The sequence below is a fragment of the Globicephala melas genome, chromosome 18 (genome assembly GCF_963455315.2).
Source record: "Globicephala melas chromosome 18, mGloMel1.2, whole genome shotgun sequence".
Taxonomy (NCBI): Eukaryota; Metazoa; Chordata; class Mammalia; order Artiodactyla; family Delphinidae; genus Globicephala; species Globicephala melas.
The window spans coordinates 3,868,506-3,880,002 of record NC_083331.1 but is presented as its reverse complement, the minus strand read 5'-3'; the positions used below and the strand labels follow the sequence as shown (position 1 = coordinate 3,880,002).

General features: G+C 52.3%; 1 protein-coding gene across 1 annotated transcript; it reads left to right on the top strand.

Moving 5' to 3' along the window:
• The first annotated feature begins 1,992 nt into the window (after positions 1-1,992).
• SHISA2 (shisa family member 2) lies at positions 1,993-8,349 on the top strand. Its single transcript, XM_030882671.2, has 2 exons — positions 1,993-3,235; positions 6,172-8,349. Exons 1-2 carry the CDS (start codon positions 2,905-2,907, stop codon positions 6,723-6,725), a joined length of 885 nt encoding a protein of 294 aa, XP_030738531.1. The 5' UTR covers positions 1,993-2,904; the 3' UTR covers positions 6,726-8,349.
• The last annotated feature ends 3,148 nt before the right edge of the window (positions 8,350-11,497 follow it).

The following is an 11,497-nucleotide window of genomic DNA, read 5'->3' as shown; positions in this document are numbered from 1 at the left end:
ATAAATGGATAGTGGAAGGAGGATATGGCATAAGTACTGTCTGAAGAAATGGACAATGCCCTTGCATTAATTTTTTTCCCAAAGGCAAAAAAAAAAAAAAAAAAGTAAAGTATTAACCCTCTGAACCCCACCCCAGTCATTTTCTGGTGCCGTAGGAAAATAATGATGCCTCGCCATCTGGTGATCGTGCAGAGTCAGCAGTTAATTCCGGGCTTTCTGTGGTGGAGACTGGTGACCAGCAGCGTGGTGGGCAGGCTTTGGAGTTCAGGCAGACTGTGGCTTTCTGTCTGTAAGGACTGGGCAAGTTATCCTCACCAGCAAAGTGAGGCGAGTAGTTACGTCTTCTTTGTAGGGTTGCTGTGAGGATTAAATGTGCACGTAAATCTCAGCACAGCGTCTGGCGTGGAGTAAGCCTTCAATACACGTTAGCTCGCAGTACCAATGTTTTCTAAGAAAAAGACTCAATCTGAAAAACTGAGTCTTCCCTTGGCTTCTTCTAGTCCAAGTGCTGTTGCTCTGATGATTTTTCTGATCCCGCTCGCCTCCAGGGATCCAGCACATAACCCCCAGGTTATGTGCTTAAACTGACCCTGTACATCACCGATCGTAGCTTTATAATACTTGTGCGCTATCTTTGCTTATTCAGTTCTTTGTCTCTCTGTCCAATTTCCAGAGACTTTCATCTCTGTTTGAAGGAAATGGCCACGACGTCTGGCTTCTTGGAGAACCCCCCGGACCCAACACAGAACACGGTGTACTGTAACCGCTTAGCTTGTAGTTGTGGAACGAATAATTCGATATTAAAATCTCGTTCATTTCCTAGGTTTAGAAAAGTTCGTGGCCGGTGCATTTAAAATACATAATTTTATGAAGCTAAAAATACCCCTCCCCCCGCCACAAAGTCTAATGAAATCAAGTGCAGTGCTTGGAGACGGGTTTACTGAAAAGAGTAAGGTGTTTGCTTCCAGGGCGTAGGGTCGGTTTTTCCTTTTGATTCCGTGGGGCGAGTGGCAGGGTAGCCAACCTGCCCCAGTCCGCGCGGTGACCCGGCCCGCCCAAGTGCCCGACCATGCCTGAACAGCGGCGTCTTTGCTGTGAATAAAATTGCTTTGTGTTCCATAGACACGGACTTGGGGGGGAACCTCAGTGGTCAGCACCTCTTATGCTCCACTTTAAAGATGAAGATTCTTTTTCTGGTCGGGCTGGGCCTAGATGTCAGGTCGCTGACTTCCAGACCGTGTCGGAAGGGTCACCAGATCCTTTAAAAATAATCACGGCGGCTTTAATAGCATCAGCACCTGTTGTTTCAGCTTCCGCAAGGCAGGAGCTATTAATCTCTCCTCCTCAAAGCCGCGTTGCTGGTCTGTCGGAGCCTTGTTTGCTTCTTCACGCAGCTGTCTACACCATCGGGGCCAAATGTGGAGCCGAGGCACCTTTCTGCTTAAATCCAATAAATCGCTCTGCCCAAATTTAGAAAGAAAAGCGACACAGATCATCCGGACAGCGGCCTAATCTGGCAAGTCTCCACCCCACCTAGTAGAAGCCCGAGCCCACCACGCAGCCCCAGGCCAGTGACCGGCCGTGGCCTGGACATCGGGCTGGGAACTGGAAGGACAGTGAGTCTAAGTGGCAACTTCAGCGTCTGTAAATGGAGCGCAGTTATCATCCTTCTTTGGGAAGTTGTGAGAATCCGAACTGTGAATGCCGCCTAAGACCTGCAATGAGCAAGTTGAGTTGGCCCCTATTGCCGTTACTGCTGTTGCTGTGTTAGCTCGAGCGCCGTTGTCTCCCGCGCCCTTTCTACCCGGCAGCCCACGGCCCGCGGCCGCTCCAGCCCGAAAGTGAAGGGCTCGCGGCCCCTGGGGCGGCGAGGGCGGGGCGGCCCCAGCGCGCATGCGCGCCCGCGGCGCCAGCTCCTCTTAAGAGCGCGGCGCGGCGGCGCGGCGGGCGAGTCGGGGGTCGGGCGCGCGGGTGGGTGGGCAGCTGCTGCGATCGGCTTGTTCCGCAGCCCCGCGGGCCAAAACTTCCGTGGGAGGCGTCCAGCGGTGCGCACCTACCCAGGGCGCAGCGGCGGGGGGGGAGGGGGAGCCAGACGGAGCGCGCCGAGGCCGGAGAGCAGAGGAGGGGAGCAGGGCGAGCCGCCTGCCTGGACCCGCGCCCAGCAGCAGCCGCGGCTGGCTCCCGGGACCCCGGCAGGGCGCGTCGGTTCTCGTCCGCGATCCGGACGCCCGCGTGCGCCGGGAGGATCGACCGTCCGGCCCGCGGAGCGGAACGTGGTGGCTGCACCCAGGGGGCGGCCCGGGCGGCGCGGCCGGAGCCATGCGGACCGAGTTCGGAGCGCAGGAGGCTGAGCGCCGCCGGCCGCTGCACTTGCTGCCCGGAGCTCTGTGCCTGCTGCCCGCCGCCTTGGCCTCTTCAAGCCGCCCGAGGGGGGAATAAAGCCAGGAGACGCGCCACGACTAGCGCGCAGGACCCCGAGGCTTAAACTGTGCGGCAGCGCCCTGGCTCCGGGTCCGAAGCGGCGCGCCCAGTGGTCCTCCGGCCCGAGCGAGCGTCCCCTCGGGGATGCACGGGGAGGGTCCTGTCGCGGGTGAAGCCTCCGGGGGCTGCGGAAAGGCAGCCCCGGGGGCCCTCTGAGTCGCACCCGGAGAGCTCCATCGGCGAGTGCCCACGAGTTACAGGCAGCTCCTGCTGGGGCCGGGCCGCCGGCCGAGGGAGGGCATGGCTTAGCTCCCGGACGTCGCGGCGGGGGGGGCGGGGGCCCGCGCGGAAGGCGCCGCGGAAGGGACACTCAGCGCAGAGGTCCCGGCCTCAGCACCGCCGGGACCGGGGCGCCGGGCCGCCACCTCCCGGAGTCGGCCCTGTGCCCTCTGGAGACGCGCCGCCCGCGCCCAGGGTGGTGCCATGTGGGGCGGACGCCGCCCGGCCGCCTCCTCCCGGGACGCCGCTTCGCTCCTGCGGCTGCTGCTGGCCGCGCTGCTGGCGGCGGGGGCGCGGGCCAGCGGCGAGTACTGCCACGGCTGGATGGACGCGCAGGGCGTCTGGCGCATCGGCTTCCAGTGCCCCGAGCGCTTCGACGGCGGCGACGCCACCATCTGCTGCGGCAGCTGCGCGCTGCGCTACTGCTGCTCCAGCGCCGAGGCGCGCCTGGACCAGGGCGGCTGCGACAACGACCGCCAGCAGGGCGCCGGCGAGCCCGGCCGCGCGGACAAAGACGGCCCCGACGGTTCGGCAGGTAGGCGGGCCGGGCGAGCAGAGAGGGGAGGAAAGGGCTCTGCCTCGCCGGCGGGACCCGGCAGCCTGGAGAGGGGGAGGGAATTCGGAGCCTGCCATTTCAGGAAAGGGGCTTGGAGCGGGAGGCGATGCCTGCGTCCCGGCGCAGCCTTTACCTTGTGTGGAACGGGACAGCGGTTCAGCGCCCTGGGCCTCAGTTTCCCCATCTGTCAGCTAAAGAGCGGCTTGGCTTGGGTTTTCCGGAAATAACCCTAACATCCAAAGCATGGCGGGCCGCAGCCAGCCCCACGTGCCTCCTGCCCAGGGGTCTCCGTGCCCCCTCCCGGGTCTCCTGTCTCTATGGGTCTAAGTCCGAGGACGGGGTCATGTTTCGGCGGCGCCCCCTAGCGAGAGGGCTGGCCGGGGAACCCGAGGGCTCCTCGGAGGGAAGGCCGCTCCTTGGGTCTTCCCGAGGGTGATGGGCTCTACCAGCCCCCGGGGGAGAGTCTATCCCTCCCTAAGATGCACCTCCCCCACCCTGGCCTCCTTACCACGTCGGACTCGGAAGGTGTGACATCAGAGCCGTGCCATCCCTGCTCTTTGTGCCCTTGATTCTTTAACTGTATTTTTTCAGATTGCCCAAGTTAGAGTTGGAGAAACAAATGCGTGAAAGCATTTGATAGGTTCTACTGCCTCCGCTTGTCACCAGTCTCCCAGACCCTTCTCTTGAGGGCCTATCCCATAATGTGTTTGGGAGGGAGGATGTGGTCCGAGTGGAGGTGGAAGGGCACACATGGCCCGGAGGGGCGTCTCCGCCCGTTATGAAAAGGAGAGGACTGTTATATTAATGCTGTCTCCCCCCCACCCCAGCCCAGGGTTCCAGCCGCCTGAGCCAGGGCCCCGCTGGTCCCTGTTCACAGAGCTGGCTGGGGCTGCTGAGAGGCAGCTCGTTTCAGTCCTTCCCTTTGCAGTCACGCATTTTATTAGCTACTCCTACTGGTCGGCTGCTGCCTTGACTCTGAAGAGGAGAAGGGAGGGGAATTCCAGAAGAGGAGTCGTCTTAGCGCAGCATAGCGGGGTGTGTGGCCTCCCGAATAAACCCGGGGGGACGAGCCATGGGCACACTGCTTGACTGCCTTCTCTGTGTGTGCCAAGATGGGTTTTTGCCGGCCTCCTAGAAGCTGGGATGACTGTGGACAAATCAGTAGGCAGCCGACTTCTCAAGACGCCGTGGTATGTGGGGATGCTTTCTAAATTCCACTTTTGAATCTTTTTTCCTAAAAATTCTGCACTCAAGAAGGACAGCGCATGTCTAATTAAGCAGAGCCGAGGGCTTCCAGGAACACTGCCTTCTCTGCCCTGAGTTATTTACTCTTCCAATTAAAATCCTGGAAAGAGAACAGTGATATCTCCCCCAAACTCATTATATGGACTTAGACTGCTTTGGGGGTGTTTTTTTTGTTTTTCTTTCTAACTGTTATTTGTTTATTTGATAACATATAAGGCTGGTATCTTTAATTTAGAAAATGAAGCCTTCAATCGTCAGCCTTTGGTTACATACTTGATAAGGTATGTTTACTTACAAGGCCTCATTTCTCCATGGCTCCGTGTGGTACTATGTTCTAGAAACACTGACTGCAGGAATATCGGTTCTGTCCAAGGAGCGTGATTAGAACGGCTGCTGCCCTAGCGGACAGAGGGCGTTGCGTGTGTGTGACTTCAGGCGAGGGAGAGCTGAGCGTCTCCCTGGACCACGTGCTGGCACTGCCCTTTGCCAAGACCAGCGGGACCAATCCCTGTCCTCGCGTGGCGTCTAATCGAGTAGTCAAGGAGATGGGCAGGAACGCGTCGAAAGACATGGGTTCTTGGTCATCTAGGGTGGGATTCCACAGACCCCTCCCTCCTGATTCTCGGTCCCCATCAGCCAGTGTGTCCAGCTTCTGAAACTCGGTAGTGCTAGGCCCACGGCACCCCAAAGATCTTTTTAAGTAAAAGAATTGGAAACTGGAGTTCGCTACTGATTTTAGTAAAGTGTCTATTTTTATCTTGACAGTTTTCTTTTCTGGAATAAACCTCCCTCGTTAAGTAGGATGCCCGTTGCCTTTTGCTCTGCGGGCTTTTCCCTGTGGTTCTTCACACGGAATCCAGTGTCCTAACTCCAGACCTGACAGCTCCGCCCCAGCCACGTGGTCCTGCCTGGGGCCTCGGCTCACTGTGGGCTCTTTCTGGAACAGATGTCAAGCCTTGTCCTCCTGCTGCCTGGACAGCCTCCCCCCAGCCAGGCGCACATTCCAGGGACCAGCCTTCAGCTAAGTGTGTGTGGAGGGCTTTTTTTTTTTTTTTTTTTTTTAAACCCGTCTTTGACCTCTGTATCTTAACAGACTCTTTTCGGAAATGGCTGTGACTAGGGTCTGCCCGAAATTTTTGATTTATCTGCCTATGAAACAAGAACCTGCGAAAAAAAGTTCAAAGAGGTTTACGAGAAATGTAAATAATTTTCTGGGGGGAGAAAAGACTTTGAAGTAATTTCAACTCGTTTCTGTGCAGACCCTACAAACTGTTAGGGTAGACTGAAATGTGGGCAGTTCCGTTACTCTAGGGATTTTAGAAGAGTCTTAAACCGGTAAACTCATATTTTTGCTAAATTGGGTATTTGCCTCCATGAGCGTTGCAGTTGGTGAGTCTAGCTGTCAGTGTTAACAGCTTTGCTTTGGGGGCTGATCCCCGCTGCCTGCCTGCAGTAGGCAGGCCCTACTGCGCCCTCCTCCCCATCCCTAAGCACTTGATAAAGGACGGTGCTTCCTGTGTGCGGCCGATAAGCGCACACACCGGGCCTGGCCCAGGTTCCTGGCTTCTGGGTACCAGCGTTGTTCATTTATCCATCTCCGCTGCCCATCCCTGATTTTTACTGCATCCTTACAGGAAGTCATCACAGTATGTCTCTCTCCTTTTCTTCAGTCCCCATCTATGTGCCCTTCCTTATCGTCGGGTCGGTGTTTGTCGCCTTCATCATCTTGGGGTCCCTGGTGGCCGCCTGCTGCTGCAGATGCCTGCGGCCCAAGCAGGAGCCCCAGCAGAGCCGGGCCCCGGGGGGGCCCCGCATGGTGGAGACCATCCCCATGATCCCCAGCGCCAGCACCTCCCGAGGTTCCTCTTCCCGCCAGTCCAGCACGGCCGCCAGCTCCAGCTCCAGCGCCAACTCGGGGGCCCGGGGGCCCCCGACCAGGTCGCAGACCAACTGTTGTTTGCCCGAAGGCACCATGAACAATGTATACGTCAACATGCCCACAAACTTCTCCGTGCTCAACTGTCAGCAGGCCACCCAGATTGTGCCCCACCAGGGGCAGTACCTGCATCCCCCCTTCGTGGGGTACACGGTGCAGCACGACTCGGTGCCTATGACCCCGGTGCCGCCGTTCCTGGACGGGCTGCAGACGGGCTACAGGCAGATACAGGCCCCCTTCCCTCACACTAACAGCGAACAGAAGATGTACCCAGCCGTGACTGTGTAACGCAAGGTGAGGCCGGGGTCCGGTACCAGACAGAGGAAGGCAGAAGCCGTGGGCTTGGGAAGGATTCTCAACGTGGAAGTCCCAGCGTATCGCTGGTGTTTGTGGCACAATTCTGTTGGATGGCTTGCTTTGCCCCCAAACTGTATGAAAACATCTTTCTCCAAATGAGCGTTTCTGGACATGTTTCATCCCAGTGCATGATTGATTTATGATGGAGAAGAGCATCCCCTGGAGATGGCTGTGTGGTCGCCAGTGGTTGTGTGACACATGTGCGCCCTTAAGTGCCCTTGAGGTGTGGCTGTCAGAAGAATTTTGTAAACTGATTGTTTTTATTATTTCGTTACTGTTACTTCTTTTTTATTTTTTATTGTATTGGTACAAGATCAGAATAGTTGTTCCTTCCCTTTTACCTGGGCCAGTTTCTAATAAGTATCCAAAATTTTAGGGGGGATGCGAAGAGCACAATTCTTATAAAAGGAAACCAATCTGGACTCTGAGGTTAGTCCTTGATCTCAGTATTTCCCAGACACACCTTAATTCATTGTAAAAAGATATATATATATTGTTTATTTTTGTGCTTTTTTGGGGACTATTTTGTGCTTTTTTACCTTGTGTAGAGATCTTATTACAAAGTGATTTCCTACATTAAAAAGAGGCTGAAAGAAATTGTATAGTTACTTAACTGATGACATTTCAGAACTCTGGGATTATTTTAATCTTGAAGTAGAGTGATGGTGTAGTAATAAAACCATTCAGCCCCTTCTCGATTGTATCTTTTAAATTTCTGACTTTACATTGACATCTGAGAAGAGTAATAAAGTGTTTTCATATTGAAATCATAAACTATCACCTGCCCCTTCTCCAGATGACTCTTCATTTTGCTGTGTGGTGTGGTTTGGCGTTTCACTCTGGTGTTCAGACCTCCGTGTCCATATAGTACTGAGTGCCGGTAATTACTGTTGTTATAAATGAACGTCAGCCTTTCTGCCTAGATCTGATAAAACATTTTCTTGTCTTCCCTAGAAAAGCTCAAAGAAACGCTTGCAGAGAGAGAGAGACTTAATATCGCTCCTCAGCCCAAACCTGAGACTTGGGATGAAATTTAAACCGCAGATTCGATTTACTTCGCAAATCATAGGCTTTTTATACTGTCGTTATCAAAATGTCTTGTTTTTCAGGCAAGAGAGACTATCAAGTTGAGAAGAGCTTTTCAAAGAGATATTGCCTTTCTTCCCCACAAAGTTAGTTCTTGTTTTCCTCTCTCTTTTAGTCCTCAACAAGCACTGTATTCATTACCAGTCTTCTGAATTATGAAATTCAAGTGAATTTATTTGTGTATTGTTCCCTTACAAGAAGTAAGTTGAAGTTAATTTCCAACTGCTAGCAAAACGAAGATTTGTAATTAAACGGTTGTAAGGTATGGTCTTCTACACATATTTATATCTGTATCTATGGCCATCTGTCTATGGTCTGTCTACCTTTTCTATCACCTGTCTGTATCTCTGTCTATCTCATGACTGAAAAACGTAAAACCATTGTTGGCAATTGGTATCAACAAAGATACCCCGTCAAATCTTTTAATAGCCAAAGGCAGGGGAAAATCATCTTACTTATTAATAAATGTTTTATGGCATGAATTCCTAGAGGAGTTGGGTTTTTTCATTTTCATTCTACTTGGTAATTTTTCAGATGGTCTGTTAAACCTGTTAATAGGGGGAAATTGCTAAAAGTCATAAACATTGCCTTCTAGAACCAAGAGCCTACCTTTAAAAGTGATTGATATCTGTGAAGTCGATAGTATGTTCTGAGTCAGTGGGTATTTTATGTGCTCTATGGGAAACGCTGACAGCGCAAAACAAACAGTTCTTTTGGGGTCATTATATTAGCAGGCTAACGTGTGTTCTGTACATTATCTTTGATGGAGGAGTCCAGCTTATCTAAGGAAGTAAAGTGCTTAGGAATTTGGAGGTGAAAGGGGCCTTAGAGATCACCCAACCTGGGATTGGCAAACTTTTTTTTTCAGTGAAGAGCCGGAGGGTAAATATTTTAGCCTTTGCACGTTGTGTCTGAAACGACTCAGCTCTGCCGCTACAGCACAGAAGCGGCCACAGAAGGTACATAAATGAGCCTGGCTGCGTTCCAATAAAACCTGATGGATGGACACTGAAATTTGAATTTCATATAATTTTCACATGTCACAAAATATTCTACTTTTGATTTTTTTTTTCCCCAGCTATTTCAAAATGTAAAAACCATTCTAAGCTCTAGGGCTGTGCAAACCCAGTGTGCCAGATTTGGCCATCAGGCCATGGTTCACCAGTCCCCAATCTAGTCCACTCTTTCCTAGTGCTAGAGTCTCCCCTGCGACGTTCTCAGCAGCCCTTTCTAAACACAGGGATGGAGAGTGCTCGCTTCTCCTTACGAGACTGTCTAAGTGTAACTTCGTTTCAATATCGTGATTCAAGCAAAAGTGCACTTTAATAAAAGAAATGAGTTTTTCACTTAGTGAATGCTACTTGGTCTTTCCAAAACATGTAACATCCCTAGAAGCAACCTCAGATCTCTTCAGTTTTCATCAGAACTGGAGACGTTTAGGTGACAAAGTAAGAACGTTCAAATATGTGGTTTCGGTATACCTTCCTTACTGTCAGGAAATCAGAGCCTGTAAGGTGTAACATGCACCCCGTAGAAACATTGTAAACTGTTGGAAAAACGAAAGGAGCACGTGGAGATAGAAGGTGGTTTGCTGTTGCACGTCTTCTGTATGGAAGCCTTCAGTGTCGGTTGGTTCATGATGGTTCGGGGTGCGGGGGCATTTTGTATCCCTTGTGTAGGAAAGTCAGACCCTTTGATTGCAAGGAAGAATGAACCAGTTCTTTGTGTCCACCTAAGAGCCCGGAAACTCGGCATCTCCTATCACTTCTGCTGCCGCTGGGAAAGTTAAAATTTAACAAGAATATCAACATCCGAAGTGGCGAGAAGACCATTAAGACAAATAAATGCATTTTCCCGGCGTGTTTACTCTGCGATGCTCAGCTTCAAGCCAGCCTTCCTCTTCCGATTAGCCTCCTGGAGGAGAGACCGAGGACATAGTCCATCTATTAAATTTACCTTGAGCTCGTTTTTTTTCAAGATGGCACTGTTTTATTCCATGAATTCTGTGACTTGGATTTTCTCCGTGTTTTGTCACAAGTTAGGATTTAAGTTTCCTCCAGAAGCATTTCCTGAGGAACCCACGAAGGTGAGAACGGGGTTGGCGAGGCAGATCGGGCAGATGTTCACGAAGGGACTGGACGCGGGGAGAAAAGTTTAAATGGCGCTACAGTTGGGGGTCAGAAGGTTTGAACACCCCGCTCTCTCCTTGGGTGGCCCCTACCTAGGAACAGCGATCACACTTCGTCCCCCCTTTTTCTCTCCCAGGCTTTTTCGGTGTTCCTTGCAGATTCGCAGCAGTCTTTTGCTTGCATAACGTCTTCCCAGCCCACACTCCCTCAGCTGTTCATGAACGTGGTGTAAGCTAACGCACGGCTGCTTGCTTTTAGTTGCGTGACCTTCCTAAGCGCCTAAAAGGAACACGTTTGGTTCTCTTTAATGGACTTTTAACATTGTGACTTCCCAGGAACTTAGCCTGGCCCTCCTCTAGCCTGTCAGAACTGCGGCACTAACGGGAGTCCTGGGTGTTTGATCCCACTGTCCATCTACTCCCAGCCTGTGCCTGGGGTCAGGGGGGCAGACCTGGGAAGAGGGGTTTTGCAGACCCAGAAGCCAGACCGACCCTGTCAGTCATCAGGACAGAAAGCAAGCATCCCGGGCACCTGCCCGCCCTGCTGGACTTGCTGAGTTGCTGCCCGGTGAACCAGGTGTCTCCTGCAGATGCACAGCAGTCTTTTGCTTACATAACATTTTTGTTTTGAACTTTTTCTTTTATATTGGAGTATGGTTGATTAACAATGTTGTGATACTTTCAGGTGTACAGCAGAGTGATTTAGTTATACGTATACATGTATCCTTTTTCATTTAGGTTGTTACGTAATATTCAGCAGAGCTCCCTGTGCTCTGCAGTAGGTCCCTGTAGAACCATCTCCACTTTAAATGTAGCAGCGTGTACCTGTCAATCCCAAACTCCCTAACTGTCCTCACCTCTGCCGCCAACACCCGTAACCTTAAGTTCCTTCTCTAAGTCTGGAAGTCTGTATACCACCCTGAACGCGCCCGATCTCATCTGATCTCGAGAGCTAAGCAAGGTTGGGCCTGATTAGCGCTTGGATAGGAGCTTTTAAAATGTGATCACTTCCCTGTTTTGCTTATGTCCTCTGCCCCTTGAACAGGAGCAGAATCACAGCGCCCGAGGAAGCTGCATCATCTTGAGTGGAGGAATCTTCCAGACCCAGAGCGGGTGGCAGCAGGAGCTTTAACAACCCAGGGAAGGGTGCGGACGCCCTGGGACCTGCCTGCCCAGAGAAGGGCCTGGGAGCCCGGAAGTGGGTCGGAACCTGGCCGCTGGGGAGGGCACGCCCTTTGGGCTCCACTTTCAGAGCCCTTGCATTTTTAGAGGAGCAGCCTGAATGCTGCAAGGAGGGAATGGATCGCGCATGCGAGTGAGAACCCCACTCATCATCAACCTTAATCCTCCTTTTCTTCCCGTTCTCAGATGGTAGAGCCCAGAGGACAGCTCCATCCTTCGCCTTCTCTCTTTTTTAAGAGCCAGAGAGGAGCTATTTTCATCAGCCCGTTCATTCCAAAATACTTACATAGAAAATTTCTTTGACTTC